This window comes from Colletotrichum abscissum, assembly GCF_030869225.1.
Source record: "Colletotrichum abscissum strain IMI 504890 chromosome Unknown Scaffold_18.1, whole genome shotgun sequence".
NCBI lineage: Eukaryota > Fungi > Ascomycota > Sordariomycetes > Glomerellales > Glomerellaceae > Colletotrichum > Colletotrichum abscissum.
Window position 1 is genome coordinate 847,747 of NW_026850076.1, and position 20,750 is coordinate 868,496.

The window sequence follows — 20,750 nt, forward strand, 5'->3', positions numbered from 1 at the left end:
CGCTGTCGACTCGGCTAACAACTCATCAGTGAAGTTGCCGCTTCGTTCAAGATTCAGAGGCCACGCCATCGGCCCGACGGACACGGGTGCTTTCGTCACTCGCCGCCCTGTCGTGAACTTCCTGTTCGTGATAGCGTCAACGCGTCGTCACTCTTGCTGTTCGTGATACTCCATACTTCCGAGTCCACAGAAGAACTACAGCTCGATCGTATGACTCGTTGATCCGTTCAACCTTTTCCAAAGATCGAAAGTCAACGCATCGCCGCCCGTCGACGAGAATAAGTCGAGATGATTGCGTCTCCCATCGGGAATTCCAAGTTGACAAAGTTTGAACTTCGGGGATCGAGATCATCATGAATCCAACCTTTGAAAATTTCAGAGTTTTTCGTGGCTCAAGGAACAACTCTAGGCATGAATCGTCAGTTTCTCTCAAGTCCCATAGGAAGCCTCTCGATCGGGCATATAAGGCGGATATCCGTCGGGCCCACGGTGCTGGTCTTAGCGTTTGCGATTCCTGACCATAAACTTCTTCTCTAACCTCTTTCAGTCAATCCCGTTCTAACATTCCCCCTCTTTACACAATGGCTCTCAAGCAATTCTTGTCCATGTCCTTCGCCGCGGCTATCCTAGCGGCACTCTTCTCCGCAAAGTCTCGGTCCCAGGAGGAGCTCCAGATTCCACTCGGCAACTCTTGCCCGCGCCCGCGCTATACAGTACGGACGTTGTCATATGATCCACTCATTCAGCACATTGAGAACTTTATCACCCCAGATGAGTCCCAATACCTGCTGCAGATTGCGTACGTCAGAGCTCCTCCATATTGCTGAAGATTCGGGGTTTACTTGCTGACTGACTCGATACAGGCAGCCTAGGTTCCAGCGGTCTCGCGCCATCGGCACTGACGGGCGATCCATTGCTGCGCAGGAACGAACCAGTTCCACAGCGTACCTGTCTTCGGATGATTTTGTCGTCCAATGCATCAGATCCCGCGCTTCGGAGTTTCAGGGCTACGTAGACCTTGACATGATGGAGGATCTGCAAGTGACGCGGTACTTGGAGGGGCAGCAGTACACGAATCACTATGACTGGGCAGCGAACCCCGCGGCGAGAAACCAGACGACAAACAGGGAAACAACCTTCTTCGCCGTTCTCGATGTGGAGTGTTCCAGCTGCGGGACACGGTTCCCCAAGATCTCCGTGGACTGGGGTGTCGAGGATGAGCGGTGGTGCAACCTGGTCGACTGTGCGGCCCAGACAGAGCTGACAGTGCGAGCGGTCGCCGGTAGTGCCGTCTTCTGGCGGAATCTCCATTCCGATGGGACCGGAGATTCTCGAACGCTACATGCCGGCCTTCCGGCGGTAGGCGGCAAAAAGATCGGGTTGAATATCTGGACACGCCGGGAGGTTTAGTGTGCATGTGAGGAGGGGGGGGGGGGGACTATCTTCCCGGGATATTGGACGTTTCGAAACAGCGCACCAATCATCTTTCACCCTTTTGACTCCGCTTTGTCACACGTTATGTTAGCCTTTAGACCTTGTTTGTCCTGGTTAATCGAGATCTATCTACAAGGGTCACAAAGTCTACATGCTCGAATTCGTACTCCTCTCACATGACACCTGCTAGTGAATGACACAAATGGAGCTCTCTCTAAAGGCTCCGGTAAAGGTTTACACTAGTGCTTTCTAGATCGCGGCCATCTACACGCGGAAGACGGCAGCCCCTTTTTAGACTTTTGGGCAGAAAGACGGTGGCATGAACCATGATGATATTCAGCGCGTAGTTTGTGAAGGGCGGTATCCCATTGGGTACATCGGTAATAGCGGCTATTTTGGCTCGAATCATTGGACGCGGCCGCTAGAGCCAACTCTTACGGAGCCCAAAGCTTGTTTGTGGTTCCCGAAAGCTTCTTTTCTGGTAGACGTACACGCTAGCAGGCATCAGACTCTTGAAGATGGCGAAAGGACGAGGGCCATATCGCACCTGAGTAGCTCGGAAGATCGACACGTACTAGAGAGAGCTCGGATTGCGAGGAAAGGAACTACCTCGTGCCCTGCCGTGCCGATATCTGTACAACAGCAACAACAACAGTCTGAACGAATCTGCTCCTCTCTGTGATCTCCCACCTCTCGAGACCTGCCTCATCTTTCAAACTGACATTGGCCATTCCTCGTATCGTAAAACGTCTTGTCTAACTTTTGCAATGGAAGAAAGCAAGTTGCTTGGACGCATCTCCTCCTCGGACGGTGATACGGATTCTTCTGAATTTGTGGACGCCTTGGAGCGGGGCTCTATTCGCAAGACCTCCATGTCGCGTTGGGAGATGTTTCGTTGCTGTCTTGAGATTATCCTCATTCTTTGTCTTCTGGGAGCGACCACTACGGTGTTCAGACAGAACGCTGGGCGACACGAAACGGCGGCTTGGCCGGCGGGGAGCGACTACAATCACTTTGTCCCACATGGCAAGCCACACTTCTTTACCTCATGAATGACGCTGACCTGCAGAGCAGATGTGAGCTCGAGAGGGGTTCCTAAGCCGTCTGGCCCTGATCAGTACGAGGTCACTGCCCATGCCTTCCATGACCAGAGTGTCCTAAACGAGACTCTTGATTCTTGGCAAGGTCTCTCCCACGGTAAGCATCTATTGAAGCAGGCTTGAAACACCAACTAACGAGACTACCAGCCTTTGTCCGGGCCTCCCCATATGACGGCAGCGGGCCTCAGAAGCTGTTTTCAGGTGACTTGTTCGAGATTGCAGCTTTCCATCAGATCCACTGTTTGGTAAGCCATCTCATAGATCTTTCATTCTTCGCACTTCTGACGCCCGAGTCACTAGGCATCAATCCTGGAGGACTTTGGTCTCTTGGCTGCCGGCGTTCCTAAGGAGGAGCTGCCTGGTTATCATAGCGGAGTCACACTAACGTGGGAGGAGCACAAGGCGCACTGCTTCAACTACGTCCGACAGGCTCTAATGTGCTTTGCTGACTCCACTGCCGAAGGCCATATTGAGGGTGACACGCACCGGGTAGCTGATCATGGGGTAATGCATGTTTGCAATGATTTTGATGCCCTACTGGCGTGGTCAAAGGAACCCGAGCGAGCATTGCCCAAGAGTTGGCGAGTGACAGATTAAGGATAATAAGAGACAGTTTGTAGCAGACAGATTCGTAGTTGTCGCACAACTTACATACGTTCTCTTACCTGGCTTACTTTGCGCCTTGTGATATGTTGATATTGCTACCAAACGTACGGGTCGAGTGTTGTTATATATGGCAAGAATAGCGGAATGCAGACTATGGTGTTCAAGGCTCTTATTCAGTGGCCGTTTAGAGGTTAAGTTTGGCGCCTATTAGATATCAGACTCAAGTGGCTCAGTGACAATCTCATATCCCCGCTATGAGAGCACAACAGTCATATACAGTCATAGTGAAAAATTTCATTTGTACGGCCAGAAAAAAGCTTTGTTGTACTAGTCTCAGTCTAGCCACTTTGTCTGCTTGTACGATCCCTAGTCTCACCCCATGTGGGAGTGTCCATGGCCGTGACCAGGCACACCTTCCTTCACCTTTCCCGGAAACATTCTTGAGAAGTGCCCACAGTCAGGGTACTGAATCTTTGCCCTGACCTCAATGTCATCCGGCTCATTGATCCTCGTCAGAACCTGAGTACAGTGCTGCGTGTGCGTCAAGACGTCCTCGCGGTGAACCATGCGATTCTCAGTCAACGCCTTGTGGAACCGGAGAATGTTGTATGCGCAGTGCGTTTTGTGAAGCCTGTTGGTAAGGTAGACGGGCTGAGTGTCAGAGCCGAACTGCTCCTCAGTCACAGATGCTGTCTTGTTTTGGTCGGTGTAGAACACCCACGGCCCGGCGTTGCGGAACTTGTCCGTCAGCTCGCGGTCGAAGCACTCCTCTGGCACCCAGCAGAACGAGAGCACGTCAAAGTGGCAACCGAGTGCTTGAGCCTCACTGGACGAGTTGCCACAAGGGTTCTCGATGATGCCTTGGGCGTTGGTGCGAGAAGGCGGGACGATAGACTGGAAGACCCAAGTGACGGAGAAGGCAAAGATGATGCTCAAAGCTAGACCGATGAGGAGCTTGGAGAGAACCTCGCGCTGGTAGCGGCGTTGAAGCTCTGATGAAGAGAAAACAGGAGTTTCCTTTTCGTGCTCATCCTCGGTGAGCATGGGGCGGGTGCTATCTTCACTATCATAAGACATGGTGTCGTTGAAATGATGGGATTGAAGTCAGACGTGTAAGTGATGTTCCTGAAAATCCTTTGCAAAGGCGATGTGAGAGCAAGACTTTGAGACTGTCTACTGCGGTGATCCGATGAGGCGACCTTTGGCATTTGGGTCCGGGGGCATTGCATCTACCCGATTTGACTCTACTTGGCCGTGTCATTTGCTGACTTTCTATGATATCTCATGACTCTTGCACGGCTCGGAAAATGAGAGAATCATCTGCAACCGTACTTTACTACATGGGGTTTTGACTTTGGTTCTGTCTCCCGACGAAGAAGCTCAGCGCATAAATGCGCCGTATACAAGATTCATAGTCTATACTTCAGCAAATTCCGCCGTTCCGCCATTGTGATGGATTTTCATTATTGAGGAGTACGATCGGCGATGGACTCCTATTCGAGGACCGAAGTCGAGTGCCGAACAGAGTCAACGTGACGATGTCAAGATCAACACAGCTCTGCCATTGAGTTTGTGTCGGTCCCATGTTTTGACTTTTGGCAGTCAAAGCTTCGACGGGAGGGAGTCGTCATTTGCACCCGAACTGCTCCACCCCGGACTGAGTCGCCAGCCAGAGACGGAAAAGCCAAACGACATCTGCGGGCGTTCGGCGAACCCGTTTTCGAAATAGTGCCTATTTTGATTTGTTTTTCTAGCAATTCGCACTCGAACGGCATTCTTTTGCCGGTATTGTGGTCAAGGATTAGATGATTTTTCTTGCCATTGGATGACACATTAGTCGTAGGGCACCCTGTGGCCGTTGCAGTCGGGGTTCATTAATCTCCAAGACCAGAACCTCCCTTTGATGAACCAGATGGTCACCCGTCACTCTTCTATTCTCCCAACATAAAGTTAAGTCACTATGAACTTCTTCAAGGCAGACAAGTCAACACAGTATGTGTCTGTAGAAGAGAGCTCGGAGTGTAGTGAAGACCAGCTGCCTCTGCGAAGGAGGCCCTCGTCACCGATTGTGTCGGTTTCTAGATCTTATTACTTTATTTCGTTGCTTTTATTTGCCATTTTTCCTGTACTGGTCATTGCCTTGTTTGTTCTTCACACTCGGCTAGCGAGTGCTCGAATCGACAGCGGCTTTCTTAAAGGCTTCCCAACCGAGTTAGGTATGCCAGACAGTGTTCTCAAACGATAGGAAGATCACGAGCTGACATGAAGATTTACATAGAACCAATCAAAGGTGTACTTTCCAGTGAAACAGTACGTTTCACTGGCGGCCTTCACTTCTACAAGAATGGGACCTTGTACCGTGAGGTAATTGAAGGACAGCCTCAATATGTCGGGCCTCCATCGCCAGAGATTGATGCAGCATGGAAGAGTCTGCTGAAAGGTGACTGGCCAAGAGAGCCCAACCTCGAACCACACTGACCATGTTCAGGCCAATACATGAACCTTGTTGGGAGCGAAGCATCGAGCATGGTCGGGCGCACGTGGAAAGACAGCCATGGGAACTATGAAGTGGCGTAAGTTTCGCATTCTTACTAGTAGACTTTTCGGTAATGGACTAAGAATTTTCTAGTCTAGATGTGATGCATACCCTCCATTGCGTGGTAAAGTACCTCAGGCCCGTGATATGTCTGCCGCGATGACTAACACGTCGAAGAACAAAGTGAGGATGGCTCTGGATCCAGATTATTACAAGGAGGAGGAAAGCCCTAGAATTCATAGGATGCACGTCGGTAAGCTATGTTCCTGTCCTAAACTTCAAAAACAGTGCGGCTAATGGCAGCGCTAGACCACTGCCTTGACTATCTTAGGCAGACGGTACAATGCCACGGTGACCTGACTCCCATGGTTTTCAGCTGGTCGGATGATGCTGGCAGGGTTGTTGCCGACTGGAAAGAACCTCACACATGCCGCAACTTTAACCGTGTTCGCAGTTGGGCTGAAGACCACTTTCGGCCATAAACCACGTATTATACACATGTTACTAACCCATTTATACAGTTTATTCCATAGCAAACTTTATCTTAAAGACCGTTAGAAGGCTCTCGTTACAAATACAAGATCTAGGAACGAATCTGAAGAAGTATTTGTTTCTAGTTTGTAGACAACGTACTGGTAGAACGGAATAGTATTCGGGTTTAAATTTATAATCTTGACCAAACTCTTATCCTGCTTCTCTATACTCTTACTATTATTGCTAACCTTGCTGTTCTTGTGTTTATATTGTATTGTATATGCTATTTGTTCTTTTTAAATAAATGCTGAGATCACTCTATGTCTGTTCACAGTTTGTAATCCGCCGACAGCAGTCTGCGCAATCTGTTACCAAGTTCGCCGGGCAACCAGAGGAAGTACGGGAATAAACGAGCGGTCCAAATGGTGAGCCAAGCAATATTCTCTAAATTCAATAAGTAGTAAGCTAATTCTCGGTTGGCAAAGCAGCGGGACAATGGGACATGCCCTTTGCTAAGGTAGGCACCAGATATTGTAAAGCAGCTCATATCTACCCTTTTCCCGCATGATTGTGGCAAGCTTGAACGCTCTAATAAAAGTTTTCGGACGGGGGACGGCTTAAAGATTCATTGACGCTCTCAGAATGGTCTGCCTGGACTCTTGCGCCGATCTGACCAGCCTGGACCGTATTCCGCATCGAATGTTTGACGACGGCCGAATAGCCCTGCAGCCAATTGATAGAGGCATCCATACCAACGGCGACCTCTCCATTCGGTTGCGCGGGCATTTGCTGCAGACACAGGCGAGACAATACGAACCACGCGCATGGACAAGTGATCTGGCGCAAGATCCCTATGAACTGCTGAGGGATTTCCAGCTTGCCGACGACGAGCCTCAAGAAATCTGCCTCGTTTCTTCAGTGACCCAGCGCAAAACCAGTGATGGCCACGAGTTTCATATCACTGTAAAGACACAAGAAGATCTTCCCAATTGGGACCTCTTCGATCTTAGGTACCGCATTAGTCTGATGAACAATCTGATTAGCGCTGCCGGTATTCCCAATAAGGATATTGGCGAATCCAATGAAGAGGTATCTGATGAGGAGCTCGAAGATATTGATATGGTCGGAGATGCCATCAGGAAACTGGAGGAAATCGCGGAGCAAAGGCCGGAGGAGGCGGATGAGGATGATGTTGCCTGAGTGTTGAGATCCACGCACTTAGGCTGACGGGGCTTCTGACAGACAGTCGCAGTGTAATTCGATGATCACAGACCAACGTGATCGTTCCGAAACGTATTGGCCGTCCTATTTCCTGTCCTAACGCTTCCGTCCGTCGTGTGGTATCGTGATGTTTAGGCAGATTTTGTGGGGCCAGCTGGCTTAGGAACAGGCAACACCCGCTAACGGCTACCAGGACAAGGATTGAATGCAGCCCATCGTCGAATACAAAAGCTTGTAAAATTGAACCTCATTTTCTGTGAGCTTCCCGAGAAGAAATTCATCAATTTGCACCTGCATACAAGATATTTTCAAGCTACCATCTGTTTGAAAATTTCGACCTCGAATATCTTGACACCATCTCAGCCTTATGCACCATGTCCAGAAAAGGCACCTCTGTCAACTCTTCCCGACCACTTACACAATTCTCATTCGCCATCTTCACCAAACTCCCACCCGAGCTTCAACTTGAGATTCTTTCTCACTGCCAGCAAAACGACCTCATCTGCATGTCCCTTGCATCACACTCTCTACGCGCCATGATGCTTCCACTAATTCCGGCAAAACCCTCGCTACTTTCCTACGACCAAGTCAACCCTCCAGAGACGATCAAGTGCGAATGCGGTGACACTTCAGCAATCGGGGTGGTCCAAGACAATTACTGGCATCGGAGAAAACGCCACGTCTACAAGTACGCCGAGCCCCCGAGAAGATGCTCAAACTGGACGCCCTGTCGCTCGTATGCCACCGACCACGCTATGTGCCGGCGGCAGTGGTGTAGGCACTGCTTGTGTACCACGTGCCCGCTATATGCAAGGCTCCGCGAGTCCATGGGAGATTTGAGATACTGTGCCGATTGCCAAAAGTTTACGAAGCGCCCTCGGACAAAGAAGTATAAGGGGAGATGTGAGTTTCATGTCGAGCGGCTTAAGTGTGTAGAGCTGATGGCTGACACGATTCAGGCTTGCATGGCCGCCCTCGGGTTCGACGGAATCCAGACAATCACTGGACGGCCAAAAAGGGAGTGTCGTATGGATATCGCTGGTGGCGAAGATGGGGCACTTGCGGTGTCGATGCATGGGGATATCCAGACGGGGACAAAACTGCGGACATTAGCAGAAGGAGGAATGCGAGAGTTGTCTAGAGAGTCGTTGGCTCTCCAGTTAATCCGATTTTAGGTTCACCATTACAGGTGTAAACTTACTTGCGTTACCTATGGGGTCTCCTAGTAGTGCGTCGTGCCTTTGACAGCGAGACTTCAGACCTCTTCACCATCCGGGGCTTGTATAGACTATTCTAGCATTTGCTTGTAACTAGTCATCGCTTTTTATAATATCAACACTACCACCGTCAGCAGGAAATGCTTTTCCCAACGAGCCCGAACCTTTCGCGGATAATGATGGTTTCATAGATGAATTTGCCGCCCAAGTTACATAATGATCCTGTGGGTTATTCTGTAACACTTACGAAGCCTTCCGCTTTCTCTAGATTGTATTGCCTCTTTGTCGTCGTTCGGCCTCGGCAACTTGCACTAATAATACCTAGTAATGTAGGTACCTTAGGTAACTGGGGTCAAGCTCCACTTACCGCGGCACCATCCCCAGACCCACATCCTGCTACCGACTGGCTGGCTACAGCTCCTGTTGACTTTTGTGATGAAAGAGGGGCTATCGATGAACAAGAACTTGCCCAGGCGATAGTAGAATGAACGTACGATCTCAGGAAATGTTGCGCGTAGAACGTTGCTGGGACCACCCAGCGTCGAAAACGAGCTTTCAAAATCCACCTCAGGTATTGAAAAAGACGGCTGCTGCGTCTGGGAAAAGCATAGCACAGCAAGGAGCTCAGAGCTTGGCCCGTTACCTCCTCATAATGATATGCCAATAAGATGATTACTCAAGCTCAAGTTCTCTCAAGCTCGGCACGCTCAGAGACTGCCGATTGGCTCGGCGCATGCAGGATCATTCACGTCGAGCTACCTAAGTCAAACTCTCTATTCCATCCCTATGGTCGATTAGAGGACTCTCCCAGGGCAACTAGTCTCTGAAGGGCCAAAGAAAGAAAGAAAAGACAATTTCTACTGTGTAGTCATCATTATCATTTTCTGAAACCCTGGTGACTCGGAATCGAGTGGAGATCCGGGGTAACATGCGCTATGACCAGGGCCCGGCCATGCACCCCGCGGCTGGCAACCCCTCACCAGGAAAGGACAGGCGCTGGTGCCGTCATAGTTCCGGCCCCATGTCACGGCTGGTATGCTTCGTAAATTCATAACTTATTACTTGTTCCTCTCAGCCATCGATCTACGTTTCTGAAATATCTCTTCTAGTTATATGTTTTCCCCGTCACTGCCTTGTCGCTCAAAACATACTATTCTCAACCATGGCACCCCTTCGAGATACCGAGCGCGTTCAATTGCCCGAGACCTGGAACCCCGAAAGCGTTTCATTTCCACTCCGAAGAGAGCTGCCTAGCATTCCGGGAGCCCCAAAAGATGCTGCCTGGGTTTGGGGCGCTGAAGATAATGTAGCTGCTATGGTTCCCTTTACCGAAGGGTATTAGTAAGCTTATTAGCCGTTAGGTTAGCTACCTCAATCTTCTCACCCGCGCACGTATACTAGCTACATTAAAAGTAATTAAAAGTAGTAAGTATTATAGCTAGTTAGTCGTAGTAAGTATATTAATAAAAGTTAAGGCTACGAGTACTAAGTAAATAGTATTATAGTCGTAAATAGCTTTTTTAAAACTATATTTATAAATTATAAAATAAGTAAGGCTTTAGTAATTAGTTATAAGCTTATTAAAAAGGGTTCTTAATAAAAATAGCTAAAAACGATCGTAAGATTTAATACTAAATTAATTATTAAAAAAGCTATAAAAAGTCTATTTTTAAACCTAGCTTAAATTTATATTATATATAAGTCTTATTCTTAAATATATTTTTTATAATATCTTATTTATTATTATCTAACTATTTACTAAATAGTTATTTATTTTACTTATTTACGATTATCCGTCCTACTTATTTATAAGTATCCGTTTTTTATTTTATTATATAATTATAATTACGTAACTTATTTATAGTTCTTCTATTTTAAAAGGAGTTATCCTAAGTCCGTACTTCTATATATATAGTATAATAATTATTATAGGTCCTATAAGGCGAGGCCCTAGGCTTATTATACGTATTAAGTTATAATATTAGCTCCTCTTCTTAAAAGTCTAATCCTCTAGGTCTATAAATAAGTCGTCTATTCCTAAGTTAAGGAATCGTTAAGTATTTTTTTAAAATATACTAATACGATATTAGGTCGAATTAAAAAATCGAAATTTTTAATAGCTACGTCTCGTTATAAATTATTATATATTATTCGCTTTTTTAATAAAAATATAAAAATAATACCTTATTTAAATTATTATTTATAAGGGGTCCGTTATTTAGTTCTTCTTAATTCCGAAGTTTATAAAACATACTATTATTTAGGTATTTTATATAATACGTTTACTAATATAATTTATACTTATAAATATTACGTTTCTATTTATAAGTCTTAGCTAACTAGGTATAGTTAGTTAGTTAGTAACGAAGTTTAATTATCTTAATTATAAAAAAGAAATAAAAAAGTTATAGTTTTAAAAGAGGGCTATAGAGTTATAAAAAAAGGCTAAGGCTTATTAATAAGCTTAAACTAAATTAAATAAGTTATTATTTAAGTTAGAGCGTCTTTATTTTTAAAAATAAATAGTATTTAAAAAGAGTCGAGTTATATTAAAGGAGTTTCTTAAGGACTCCGAAAATATTTCTTTAGTAGCCCGTAAAATATAAGCTAATAGTACTTTTAAGATTATTAATTAGGACGCTATAATAATTAAGAGTTCTAAATTTAATTTTAATTTTAATACTTTTTAAAAAGTTATTAGGAGTTCTAGAGGTTCGTAATAAGTTTTTATATATTTTCTTCGTATTTATAGTTTTTTTATTTAATTAAAAATTCCTATATTTTATTCTTAATTCTATAATTAATAATTCGTTTAACTTCGTACTCTAATTAGTTTAGTTTAATAATAATATAATTTTTTATATATAAACCTCTTAATATAAGTTCGAGTAATAAAATATAAAAAACAGGATAGTATTATATTATATTTAATAATCTTAATTCGTAATTAATTAGTAAAACTTTCTTAATAATTTTAAAAGGTCTAAGTTTTTTATAATCTAATTTATTACTTAATTATTTCGTTTTAATATTATAATAAAAGAAATAAGTACTATCCCCCTCTTTTAAAAATAGTCCTCTAATCCTTAATCTATTTACGTTCTTTTTTATATAATATTATATAAACTCGAGGTTTAATAAGGCTTATTTATAAATCTTTTTAAGTTTACTTACGTTTATTATAGCTTTTATAACTTATAATCCTTATTATACTTTTCTATATACTATTAGTTAGAATCCGTAATTAAAATAAAACGGAGATTTTTTTATACTTTTACTAATTATATTATTATATACGAACTAGGCTATTAATAAAAGTACTACTTAATTATCTTAATTATAGTTTATATAATAACAAAAATATATCTCGAGGATCTAGTTAATCCTTTCTATCTATCTATTAGTTTACGAATAAAATAATATTAATAGTTTATAGTTTATACTAAGTTACGAAATTAGGGATTTCTAAAACTTTAAAATAAATAGCTTATTTTTATTAAAAATAATTTCTTTTAGCAAACTATAGTTCGAAAGTATAACCTTAATAAATATATATACTAAGTCTTTTATAGTACTTAATTCTTTATAGGGAATAAAATATATAAACTTAATAAGTTAATCGACTATAACTAAAATACTATCGTACTATACTTTAATAAATAGTTCTTTAGACTTTAATAGTTTAATAATAAAATCCTATATAATTAATTACTATATTTCTATTAGTAATTATAATAGTTATAACTCGCTATAAAGCTTATATAAGCTATTTTTACTTTTTTTATAGGTTGCGTAGTCCTTAATTACTTCTATAATTTTAATACGTATAGCGGATTTATTATAATACTAATAAATCCGTTTTTATATTTTAATAATTCCTTAATAACTATATACTAATATATTATAAATTTTTATAATAAGCTTAGGGGTTATCTTTTTAATTAAGCTAGTATTAATCCTTTTAGTTATTATAAAAAGCTTCGTAGTTAGTATAAGGCTACCGTTTTTTTCTTATTTAAAAATAACTTATATTTCCTCGGGGACCGCGACTTTATAATCGGGTCTTTTATTAAGAACGTTTACTTTATTATTTTCTAAACCTTTTTAATAAATAATTTAAAAATTATATTTAAATAGGAATTCGCTCTATTTAACTTATCATTTATTTAGATTTTTATTTATTATAAAATTTATAAAGTTTTTATGATCTATATAAACTATAATTTCGTAATTAGTTTTAAATAACTATAGTTTTTATTTTTAAAATACTTTAATAATTACTATTAGTTCCTTATTATAGATTTATTAATTTAATTTTATTCCGTAAAATACTTTAGAATAAAAATAATATAAATAAAGCTTTTTTTACTTATCTTATTATCCTAGGACCGCTCTTATAATAAAGTCTAAGGCGTTAGTTTTAATTTTAAAAGGTTTTTAGGGGTCTAGGATTATAATAACTAGTTTAAAAACGACTATATTCTTAATTTTAATAAATACTTCTTTATACTTAGGATCCTAAATAAAGGGGGTATCCTTTTATATTAAATTATTAAGGAGTTTAATTATATTAATATAATCCTTAAAGAATCGTTAATAAAAATTAACGAATCCTAAGAATCCTTATATATCCTTAACGTTTTATAATATAAGCTAGTTCTTAACTATTTTTACTTTCGATATTTATATATAAATTTATTTTAATATAATAGTATATTTAAAGAAGTCTACTTTTTATATATAAAATTCGTACTTAGAGGGTTCGGTATATAGCTTAGTATTTTAAAGCTTTTAAAATATTATATAAATATATTTTTTATATATTTTAAAATCGGGAGAGAAGATAAGAATATTATTAATATAAATAATAATAAAAATATCGACGTACTCCCGGAGTACGTAGTTAATTATTATTTAAAAAGTTACCGGAGTATTAGTAAGTCCGAAGGGTATAACGAGATATTTAAAAAGTCCTTTATGAGTTCAAAATACCGTTTTTTACTCGTTTCCTTCTTTAATCCGAATCTAATTAAATACTTTTTTAAGATTTATAGTAATAAATTAGTTAGCTTTATAAAATAAATTTCTAAGCTTAGTAATAAGTAATAAGGGGTAATAATTCTTTTTTATAATTTCGTTAAATCTCCTATAATTAATAATAAGTTTTAATTTTCCGCCCTTTTTTAATATAAAGAATAAAGAGAATCCGGTAGGAGAATTCAATAATTAAATATATCCTTTTTTAAGTTTCTTATTAATATATTCGTTAAGGTACTCTTATTCTTTTTAATTTATTAAGTATATTAAATAGAACCCGGGTTATGTCCCTTCTTTAAGTTTAATTTTTATATTTTAGTTACTATGTTTTAATAATCCCGTTTCTTTAGGTTTTATAAATAGTTTTATATATATTTAGTACTCTTTAAGTATAATTTAGAGTTATTATAATCCTTAATTATTAATATTAATTATAAACTTCTTAGAGCTTTTAACCGTTTTAATAAAAACTATATATTATATTTATTCTCGTTCTTTAAGAGTTTTTAAAAATCTATTTAAACCCTTTTTTTTAAGTCGTTTAATAACTAGATTTTCTTAGAGGACCTAGCTAGTAGTCTAATTTATTTATAGATTATGCTTTTATAATTACGAGATTTTTAAAATAACGTTAATATCTTTTATCTTTATAATATTATATTATAGTTATTTTTATTAGTTATTAATATATATTAAGAGGTATACGGTCTTTTAATTAATATATTTATAATTATAATTAACTCGTTCTCTTTTTACTATTTATAGTTAATATAGGTTATTTTTCTATACTTATAATAAGTTAAGTTTATTTACTATCCTTAGTAAAATATAATTTTCTTATGCGCCGCTATTAATAATAGCGTTTAATCCTCGTCTATAAATATTAAAGTTAACTCGTAAATATGTATTATTATATTATCTAGTTATATATAAGAACTTTTTTTCTATTCTCGCCTTTCGTCGTTCTTTTATAATTAGCTTTTTTAATTTTTTAATATATATTTTTTTTATTAAGTACTTTATTTACGTAGTTCTTATTATTCTTTTTAAGTCTTAGCTTTTTTAATATAATAAACTTAGTATTAGTCGTACTTATAATCTTCCTATTTTATATATTTATTATTAAGGTATTTTATAAAAAAGCTAGGGTCTAGGCTAAATATTACTCTATTATTATTATTAAAGCTTAGTAACGTTTAGTTAAGTAGTTAGTCTTCTATATAAACATCTTTAATAAGCTTATTATTACGTTTTTATAAATAAAAGCGACTATTTTATTTATATACGAGGTACTAAAAGTATTTATTATCTAAGTATTCTATTTAAAACAATTCCTTATAAAAGGGGTCTTCGGGGTTAAGTAAAGAGTAATCTTTATCTATATAGGGGGTTATTATAACCTTTTTACGTTTTTTAGTTCTATAAAACTAAATAGTTTAGTTATCCTCGAACGGATAAATATACTTATACTATAGTTTATTATCGTCCTTTTTAAAACTAATATTATTAACGCTAAGTAATACTTTATAATTAATCTCTATCTAAATACGTTATTAAGTAACGTTACGAAGTTTGTTTAAATTATAAAATAATTTTATTTTATTAAAATAAAAAGAACTAGTTCCTATCTTAATATTTTCTTTTTTAAAATTAAAATTAATTTTTCCTTCTTTTATAATTCTAAAATTAAAAGTTAGTTTTTTAATTACTTTAATCTTATTTTTATATAAGAGGTCTTTAAGTTATTTTTTAATTTTATAAATAAATTTTTTATTATTATCTACCTTTTATATTATATAAATAAACTTAGTTAAGATTTTATTTAAATCGAGTCTTTTTTTAAACTTAGTAAATTATTTTTAGTTTATATAGTTTTATCGTACTATATAAACGAGGCTATTTATAATTTCCTTAATATTAGGTCTTTTTTTTTTAGATTTAAGGAGTTATTTTTTTATATTAGTTAGGAATCTTTATTTAATCCGTTTTTTAAAGAGGTAAAGTATATCTTTTATAATAAAATCCGTTTTAGCTTTTTTTTTTATATTTTTATAAATCTAAGAGAGCGTAGTAATATATTCGATATTATTTTCCTTGAGAGTATAGGGTCGGTAAGTAGGTATCCTTTTTTTTTTTTTATTACTACTAGGGTTTTAATAAATAATATAATATCGTATCCGGATCGCCCTTTATCCTTAGGTCGCTTTAAGTACTATCCTATTTATTTTTTATTATCTTAATAAGTAAAATAGTTATTATTATAATAAGCCGTCTATAAAAGTTACTTATAGGGCGCTTCTTTATTTATAATATTAGCTCGCTTTTTTAGAATAAGTTAGTATTAGATATACTTAGGTTATTAGTAGTCTCTAGCTATATATCCTAGTTTATCGTAATTATAGTACTTAAAGTCCTTTTTTTAGTAAGGTTATTCCTTTTTAATAACGCTAAGGTTTATTAATCCGCTATAATATTTTATTATAGTAATTATTAGTTTATACTTACGTTTATTATTAGGTTTAGCTCGGTTATTCTAAGTATTCTATCCTTTTTATTTAAAGCGTCGTTTATAGAGTTAATTATCGATCTTAACTATTATATTAATATACTTATAAAGCTTATTTAGTTATTCTTATTAAAAGAGGTTATCCTTAACTTCTTTTTTTAGGCTACGATAAAAAGCTATTATAAGCGCTTTATTACCCTAATTAAGTTTAGAAATAATCTATTTAAATTCTAATATATACTTACTAACTAACCCCTTTTATATAAGGGTTATAAGCTTTTATTTAATAATTCGTTCTTTGTTAGGGTTATTAAAGGTTTTTTTAAGTCTTTTTTCGAACTTATTATAATCGTTGAAGATTTTTTTAGTATTTACTTTTTAAATCCTACGTTTATTTTTAAAATAATCTCTTATAAATAGTTCGAACTAAGCGAGGGCGTCTTTTTTAAAAAAGGATATTATATAGTAAACCTTATCTATTTTAATAATAAAAAAAGATTTATAATAGTATAAATAAGCCCTAGTTTAAATAAAAAATCCTTAAAACGTATTTAGGGACCCGTCGTAGGGTTTTAGTTTAGAGTACTTAGTTCTAAGTACTAAGGGAGGTTAGGGCGCTAAGAGCTAAGTATAAAACTACTTATTCTTATTTTTAAGTTTAAGTATTATATTATATAGCTATTATATAGTAAATATAACTACCTAAATAGGCCGCGTAGTACTATTATTATTAATAGTTAATATATTCGTACTATTTAGTTAGTCTTTCGTAAAATAAACTTACTAAATAGGAATAATTAAAGTATTATAACTAGCTAGTTATAATAAGTATATTAGTAAAAGTTAAGGCTATGAGTACTAAGTAAATAATATCGTAGTTATAAATAGCTTCCCTAAAACTATATTTATAAGTCGTAAAGTAAGTAAGGCTTTAGTAATTAGTTATAAGCTTATTAAAAAGGGTTTTTAATAAAAATAGTTAAAAGCGATTATAAGATCTAATACTAAGTTAATTATTAAAAAAGCTATAAGAAGTTTATTTTTAAATTTAATTTAAATTTATATTATATATAAGTCTCGTTTTTAAATATATTTTTTATAATATCTTATTTATTATTATTTAACTATTTATTAAACGGTTATCTATCCTACTTATTTACGATCGTTTATCCTATTTATTTATAAGTATCCGTTTTTTATTTTATTATATAATTATAGTTATATAACTTATCTATAGTTCTTCTATTCTGAGAGGAGTTATTTTAAGTCCGTATTTTTATATATATAGTATAATAGCCGCTATAGGTCCTATGGGGCGAGGCCCTGGGCTTATTATGCGTGTTAGGTTATAATAGCGAGGTTATACTGGTAAAGTACGAAACTCTCAAATCCCACTGATACAATTTTATCTTAACACGCTAGTAGCCTACCTCTTAATGTCCCTGGCCAGCCTGCCTTTAATCGAGAGCCCTTTGTCCACTATATCAAGACTCTGGCTCCTGGGTTATTTTACGATGATAACTACTACATGAACACCCAGAGCGGCACTCAGTGGGACGGCTTCAGACATGTACGTACCATCCCCCCTCATAGGTGTACTACATCTTGAATGCTGATCTACACCAGTTTGCTCATTTACCTTCTGGGACGTTTTACAATAATGTAGGGCACTCATATTCCTCTTGTTCTGTGAACCTTGATGAAATTGATCGAATGCACTGTCAAAACAGACCAAGGGACAAGACATCGAGGGACCGGCCAGTAATCTGAAATGCTCAATTCACCACTGGGCTGAGCGTGGCATCGCTGGCCGCGGCGTGCTTCTAGATTTCTGCTCTTATGCGCATGCAAAGGGTCTTCATTTTGATCCATACGACACTTGCAGCATCTCTTATCAAGACTTGCTCGAATGCGGCCGAGCGCAGGGCATAGACATTCGGCCCAAGGCGCAAGGAGGCGACATTGAGATTGGCGACATCCTCTTCATCCGGAGTGGGTGGGTCGAGGCCTATCACAGCAAAAGTCCAGCCGAACGCGCCCATCTGGGACTCAGGGGCCACAAAGAAATCAAGTTTGGCGGCGTAGCTCAAGAGGAATCTATACTTGACTGGCTGCATGACTGCTACTTTGCTGCTGTTGCTGGGGACTCGCCCACATTTGAAGCTTGGCCGACCAAGGCGGGTCAGTTGTGCTTTTCTTCCCCCATTCTTCGAATCAAGGGAATGCATGTGCTTACGGCTGGGGATTCGCTGACTAAAAATATTAGAATACCACCTTCACGAGTATATCCTTTCCCTTTGGGGGATGCCTTTGGGTGAGATGCTCAACCTAGAAACATTGGCTCGTCGATGTCGTGAAACGAACCAGTGGACATTCTTCTTCACAAGCGCTCCAGCAAATTGTCCACGTAAGCATCATGTTTTTCCTCCATAAGCGACCATTTTACTCACATAGCTTCAAGAGGGGGTTAGCAGCCATGTCAATGGCACTGCGATTTTGTAGTCATGCTCGCTCTACGACTGGACTAGACTCGACATGTTTGAAGCCGAGGTGGCCAGTATAGACTGTTTCAGAGAGGAAGGAGGTTCAAAGCCACCTTCACTTGTGTTGCATGATTTCTTGTAATCCGATTTCTCTGTTCTGCGGCAATAAACAACGCCTTAGTGGAATATTGCATGTGTATATGGCCGTTGGCAGAGCATTTTCCCCCCTTGATGTAATCTTACCAGAGTACGCTCGTAACCTGCTCCCTGATGTCCACGTTTCCTATGTTATACGTGATAGTCTATCCCATCGTATTCCGATTCAAGATGCACGATGTTCGAGACAGATTTGCTGCTTACGAGCAAGAGAAACTCAGCAAGCCGAGGGTATTTGCACAATATTTTGCGCCTAGCGGTCAATGACTTACATATCCAACGCTTTGATCTATCTGACTTATTTTGTGACCGAGGCACGGCAACGTGGGGTGGATCCGTTGCCGGCGGCCGCTCGCCAACTTGGCACAGGTACCGAGGCGTCTGAGGCCACTCGGCTGTACTTGGTCCCTTGCAGCTTCATCGTTTGATTAATCGGTATACGTTCGGATAGACGAACGGTTCATGTCTGTACCACTGAAAACGCATAATAAGTTCCAGTGCACTTCTTAGTCCTGACGCATAGCTGTGGTCTGCTAAGCAGTGTCTTTCTGATCCATATGGGTACTTGAGCGTCGCAAAATGAGAATTGAGGGAAAGACATTTATCGTATCCGGCGGGTAAGATAGGGATTTGCCCAGAGTTCTAAGCCACGATTACTATCACGAGTTATAGCACGCAGTAATGGGCATACGGAGTGTAGTAAAAGTAGCTTAACTATTAAAATAAAAATAAATAAAAAGAAAAGGTCTATATATACGATATCTAAGATAAATATATAATTTAATACGTAATAAGTACTTTATAAAGTACGATTATTATTTTTATTACGTAATATACCCCCTAATTACTATTATTAAAGAGCTATTATACTTAAAATAGAATTTCTAAATACCTTTATAAAGGCCTAATTTAATTAAATATAAATAAAAGAAAAATAAGTATAAAAGATACGCGTTTTTTAAACTACGTTTATTATAAATATATCTCTTTATTTAAAATAAATAGAATCTTAACTTAAAATAGTACGTATTTTATTATTTTTAGTATATAAATTACTAAGGGCGAGGCTACTTAGCTACTTTATATATATTTAAATTCTTATAGTATTACTTAGCTATTATTTTTCTTTTTTTTTTAACTTTTTATAATTATTATAAGTACTCTTATTTATTACGTGCGTATACTTATATTATTAAATCGTTTACTAATTTTATTTTAAATATAAATATCTAATATATTTAAAAATAATAATAAGTTTTATATAATTTTTATAATATTTCTTATATACGTATTATATAGTTTATTAAGAATTTAGATAAGTAATAATATTAACGAGCCTTTTTAAGTTATTTCTCCCTTTTATAATTTTTTATTTACTTATTAAAACTTAATTACTAAGCTCTCTCTCCCTAACTAAGAAAATATTAAGGCTACTAATTAAAATACTAAGGACTTTATTAAGTTTAAAGCTCTTTTTAATAAACGTAATAAGAGTAATAATAAAATAAATAATAATAATAAGAACTTTAACGGGCTTTTATTTATTCCCCCTTTAAAGTTTAAAAATAAAAATAAAACTAGTTTAAATAATAAGCTTTTTAAAAAAAGTATATTATATAGTGGTTTTTTTCCGGCTTTATAAGCGCAAAAGATCGACCTTAACGGGATTACGTTTTTAAAAAAAATTATACAATATAGTATACTTTTTAATTATATAATACGCATAATATACCCTAAGTACGCGCTTAACGTAATATAATAATTTTAATATAAAAACCGCTATATAATTTAAGATAAGTAAGCTACTTTTTACGTAGTAGCGCTAGTTAAAAAGGTCGATAGTAAAGGTTAGCCGTAATAGTTAGCCATAATAGTCGGCCGTAATAGTTAAAAGCGGCTTTCCTTAATCGCAGAGGTTCTAAACTTTAATAATAACGTAGAAGTTTTTAAAGAAAAGGCTAAATAAGCTAATATCTATTA

General features: G+C 37.4%; 8 protein-coding genes across 8 annotated transcripts; 6 read left to right on the forward strand and 2 right to left on the reverse strand.

The window, feature by feature from the left end:
* Nucleotides 1-581: 581 nt before the first annotated feature.
* On the forward strand, nucleotides 582-1,410 carry CABS01_08278 (2OG-Fe(II)oxygenase; the record flags this gene model as incomplete). Its single annotated transcript, XM_060541639.1, has 2 exons — nucleotides 582-799; nucleotides 864-1,410. The coding sequence occupies 2 exons, from the start codon at nucleotides 582-584 to the stop codon at nucleotides 1,408-1,410; spliced, it is 765 nt and encodes a 254-aa protein (XP_060402443.1).
* Nucleotides 1,411-2,486: 1,076 nt separating this feature from the next.
* On the forward strand, nucleotides 2,487-3,131 carry CABS01_08279 (uncharacterized protein; the record flags this gene model as incomplete). Its single annotated transcript, XM_060541640.1, has 3 exons — nucleotides 2,487-2,631; nucleotides 2,682-2,779; nucleotides 2,835-3,131. 3 exons carry the CDS (start codon nucleotides 2,487-2,489, stop codon nucleotides 3,129-3,131), a joined length of 540 nt encoding a protein of 179 aa, XP_060402444.1.
* Nucleotides 3,132-3,512: 381 nt separating this feature from the next.
* CABS01_08280 (uncharacterized protein) lies at nucleotides 3,513-4,217 on the reverse strand (the record flags this gene model as incomplete). Its single annotated transcript, XM_060541641.1, has 1 exon — nucleotides 3,513-4,217. One exon carries the CDS (start codon nucleotides 4,215-4,217, stop codon nucleotides 3,513-3,515), a length of 705 nt encoding a protein of 234 aa, XP_060402445.1.
* Nucleotides 4,218-5,100: 883 nt separating this feature from the next.
* On the forward strand, nucleotides 5,101-6,158 carry CABS01_08281 (uncharacterized protein; the record flags this gene model as incomplete). Its single annotated transcript, XM_060541642.1, has 6 exons — nucleotides 5,101-5,356; nucleotides 5,419-5,580; nucleotides 5,629-5,713; nucleotides 5,770-5,800; nucleotides 5,854-5,929; nucleotides 5,986-6,158. 6 exons carry the CDS (start codon nucleotides 5,101-5,103, stop codon nucleotides 6,156-6,158), a joined length of 783 nt encoding a protein of 260 aa, XP_060402446.1.
* Nucleotides 6,159-6,792: 634 nt separating this feature from the next.
* On the forward strand, nucleotides 6,793-7,350 carry CABS01_08282 (uncharacterized protein; the record flags this gene model as incomplete). The annotated part of the gene is made up of 1 exon (XM_060541643.1): nucleotides 6,793-7,350. The coding sequence occupies one exon, from the start codon at nucleotides 6,793-6,795 to the stop codon at nucleotides 7,348-7,350; it is 558 nt and encodes a 185-aa protein (XP_060402447.1).
* A 395-nt stretch (nucleotides 7,351-7,745) lies between these two features.
* On the forward strand, nucleotides 7,746-8,512 carry CABS01_08283 (F-box domain-containing protein; the record flags this gene model as incomplete). Its single annotated transcript, XM_060541644.1, has 2 exons — nucleotides 7,746-8,274; nucleotides 8,331-8,512. The coding sequence occupies 2 exons, from the start codon at nucleotides 7,746-7,748 to the stop codon at nucleotides 8,510-8,512; spliced, it is 711 nt and encodes a 236-aa protein (XP_060402448.1).
* Nucleotides 8,513-12,053: 3,541 nt separating this feature from the next.
* On the reverse strand, nucleotides 12,054-12,203 carry CABS01_08284 (uncharacterized protein; the record flags this gene model as incomplete). Its single annotated transcript, XM_060541645.1, has 1 exon — nucleotides 12,054-12,203. A coding segment is annotated over one exon (150 nt), but the record flags the coding sequence as incomplete, so codon positions are not given.
* A 5,351-nt stretch (nucleotides 12,204-17,554) lies between these two features.
* CABS01_08285 (uncharacterized protein) lies at nucleotides 17,555-18,633 on the forward strand (the record flags this gene model as incomplete). Its single annotated transcript, XM_060541646.1, has 5 exons — nucleotides 17,555-17,701; nucleotides 17,758-17,793; nucleotides 17,862-18,312; nucleotides 18,398-18,538; nucleotides 18,593-18,633. Coding segments are annotated over 5 exons (816 nt in total), but the record flags the coding sequence as incomplete, so codon positions are not given.
* Between the last annotated feature and the right edge of the window lie 2,117 nt (nucleotides 18,634-20,750).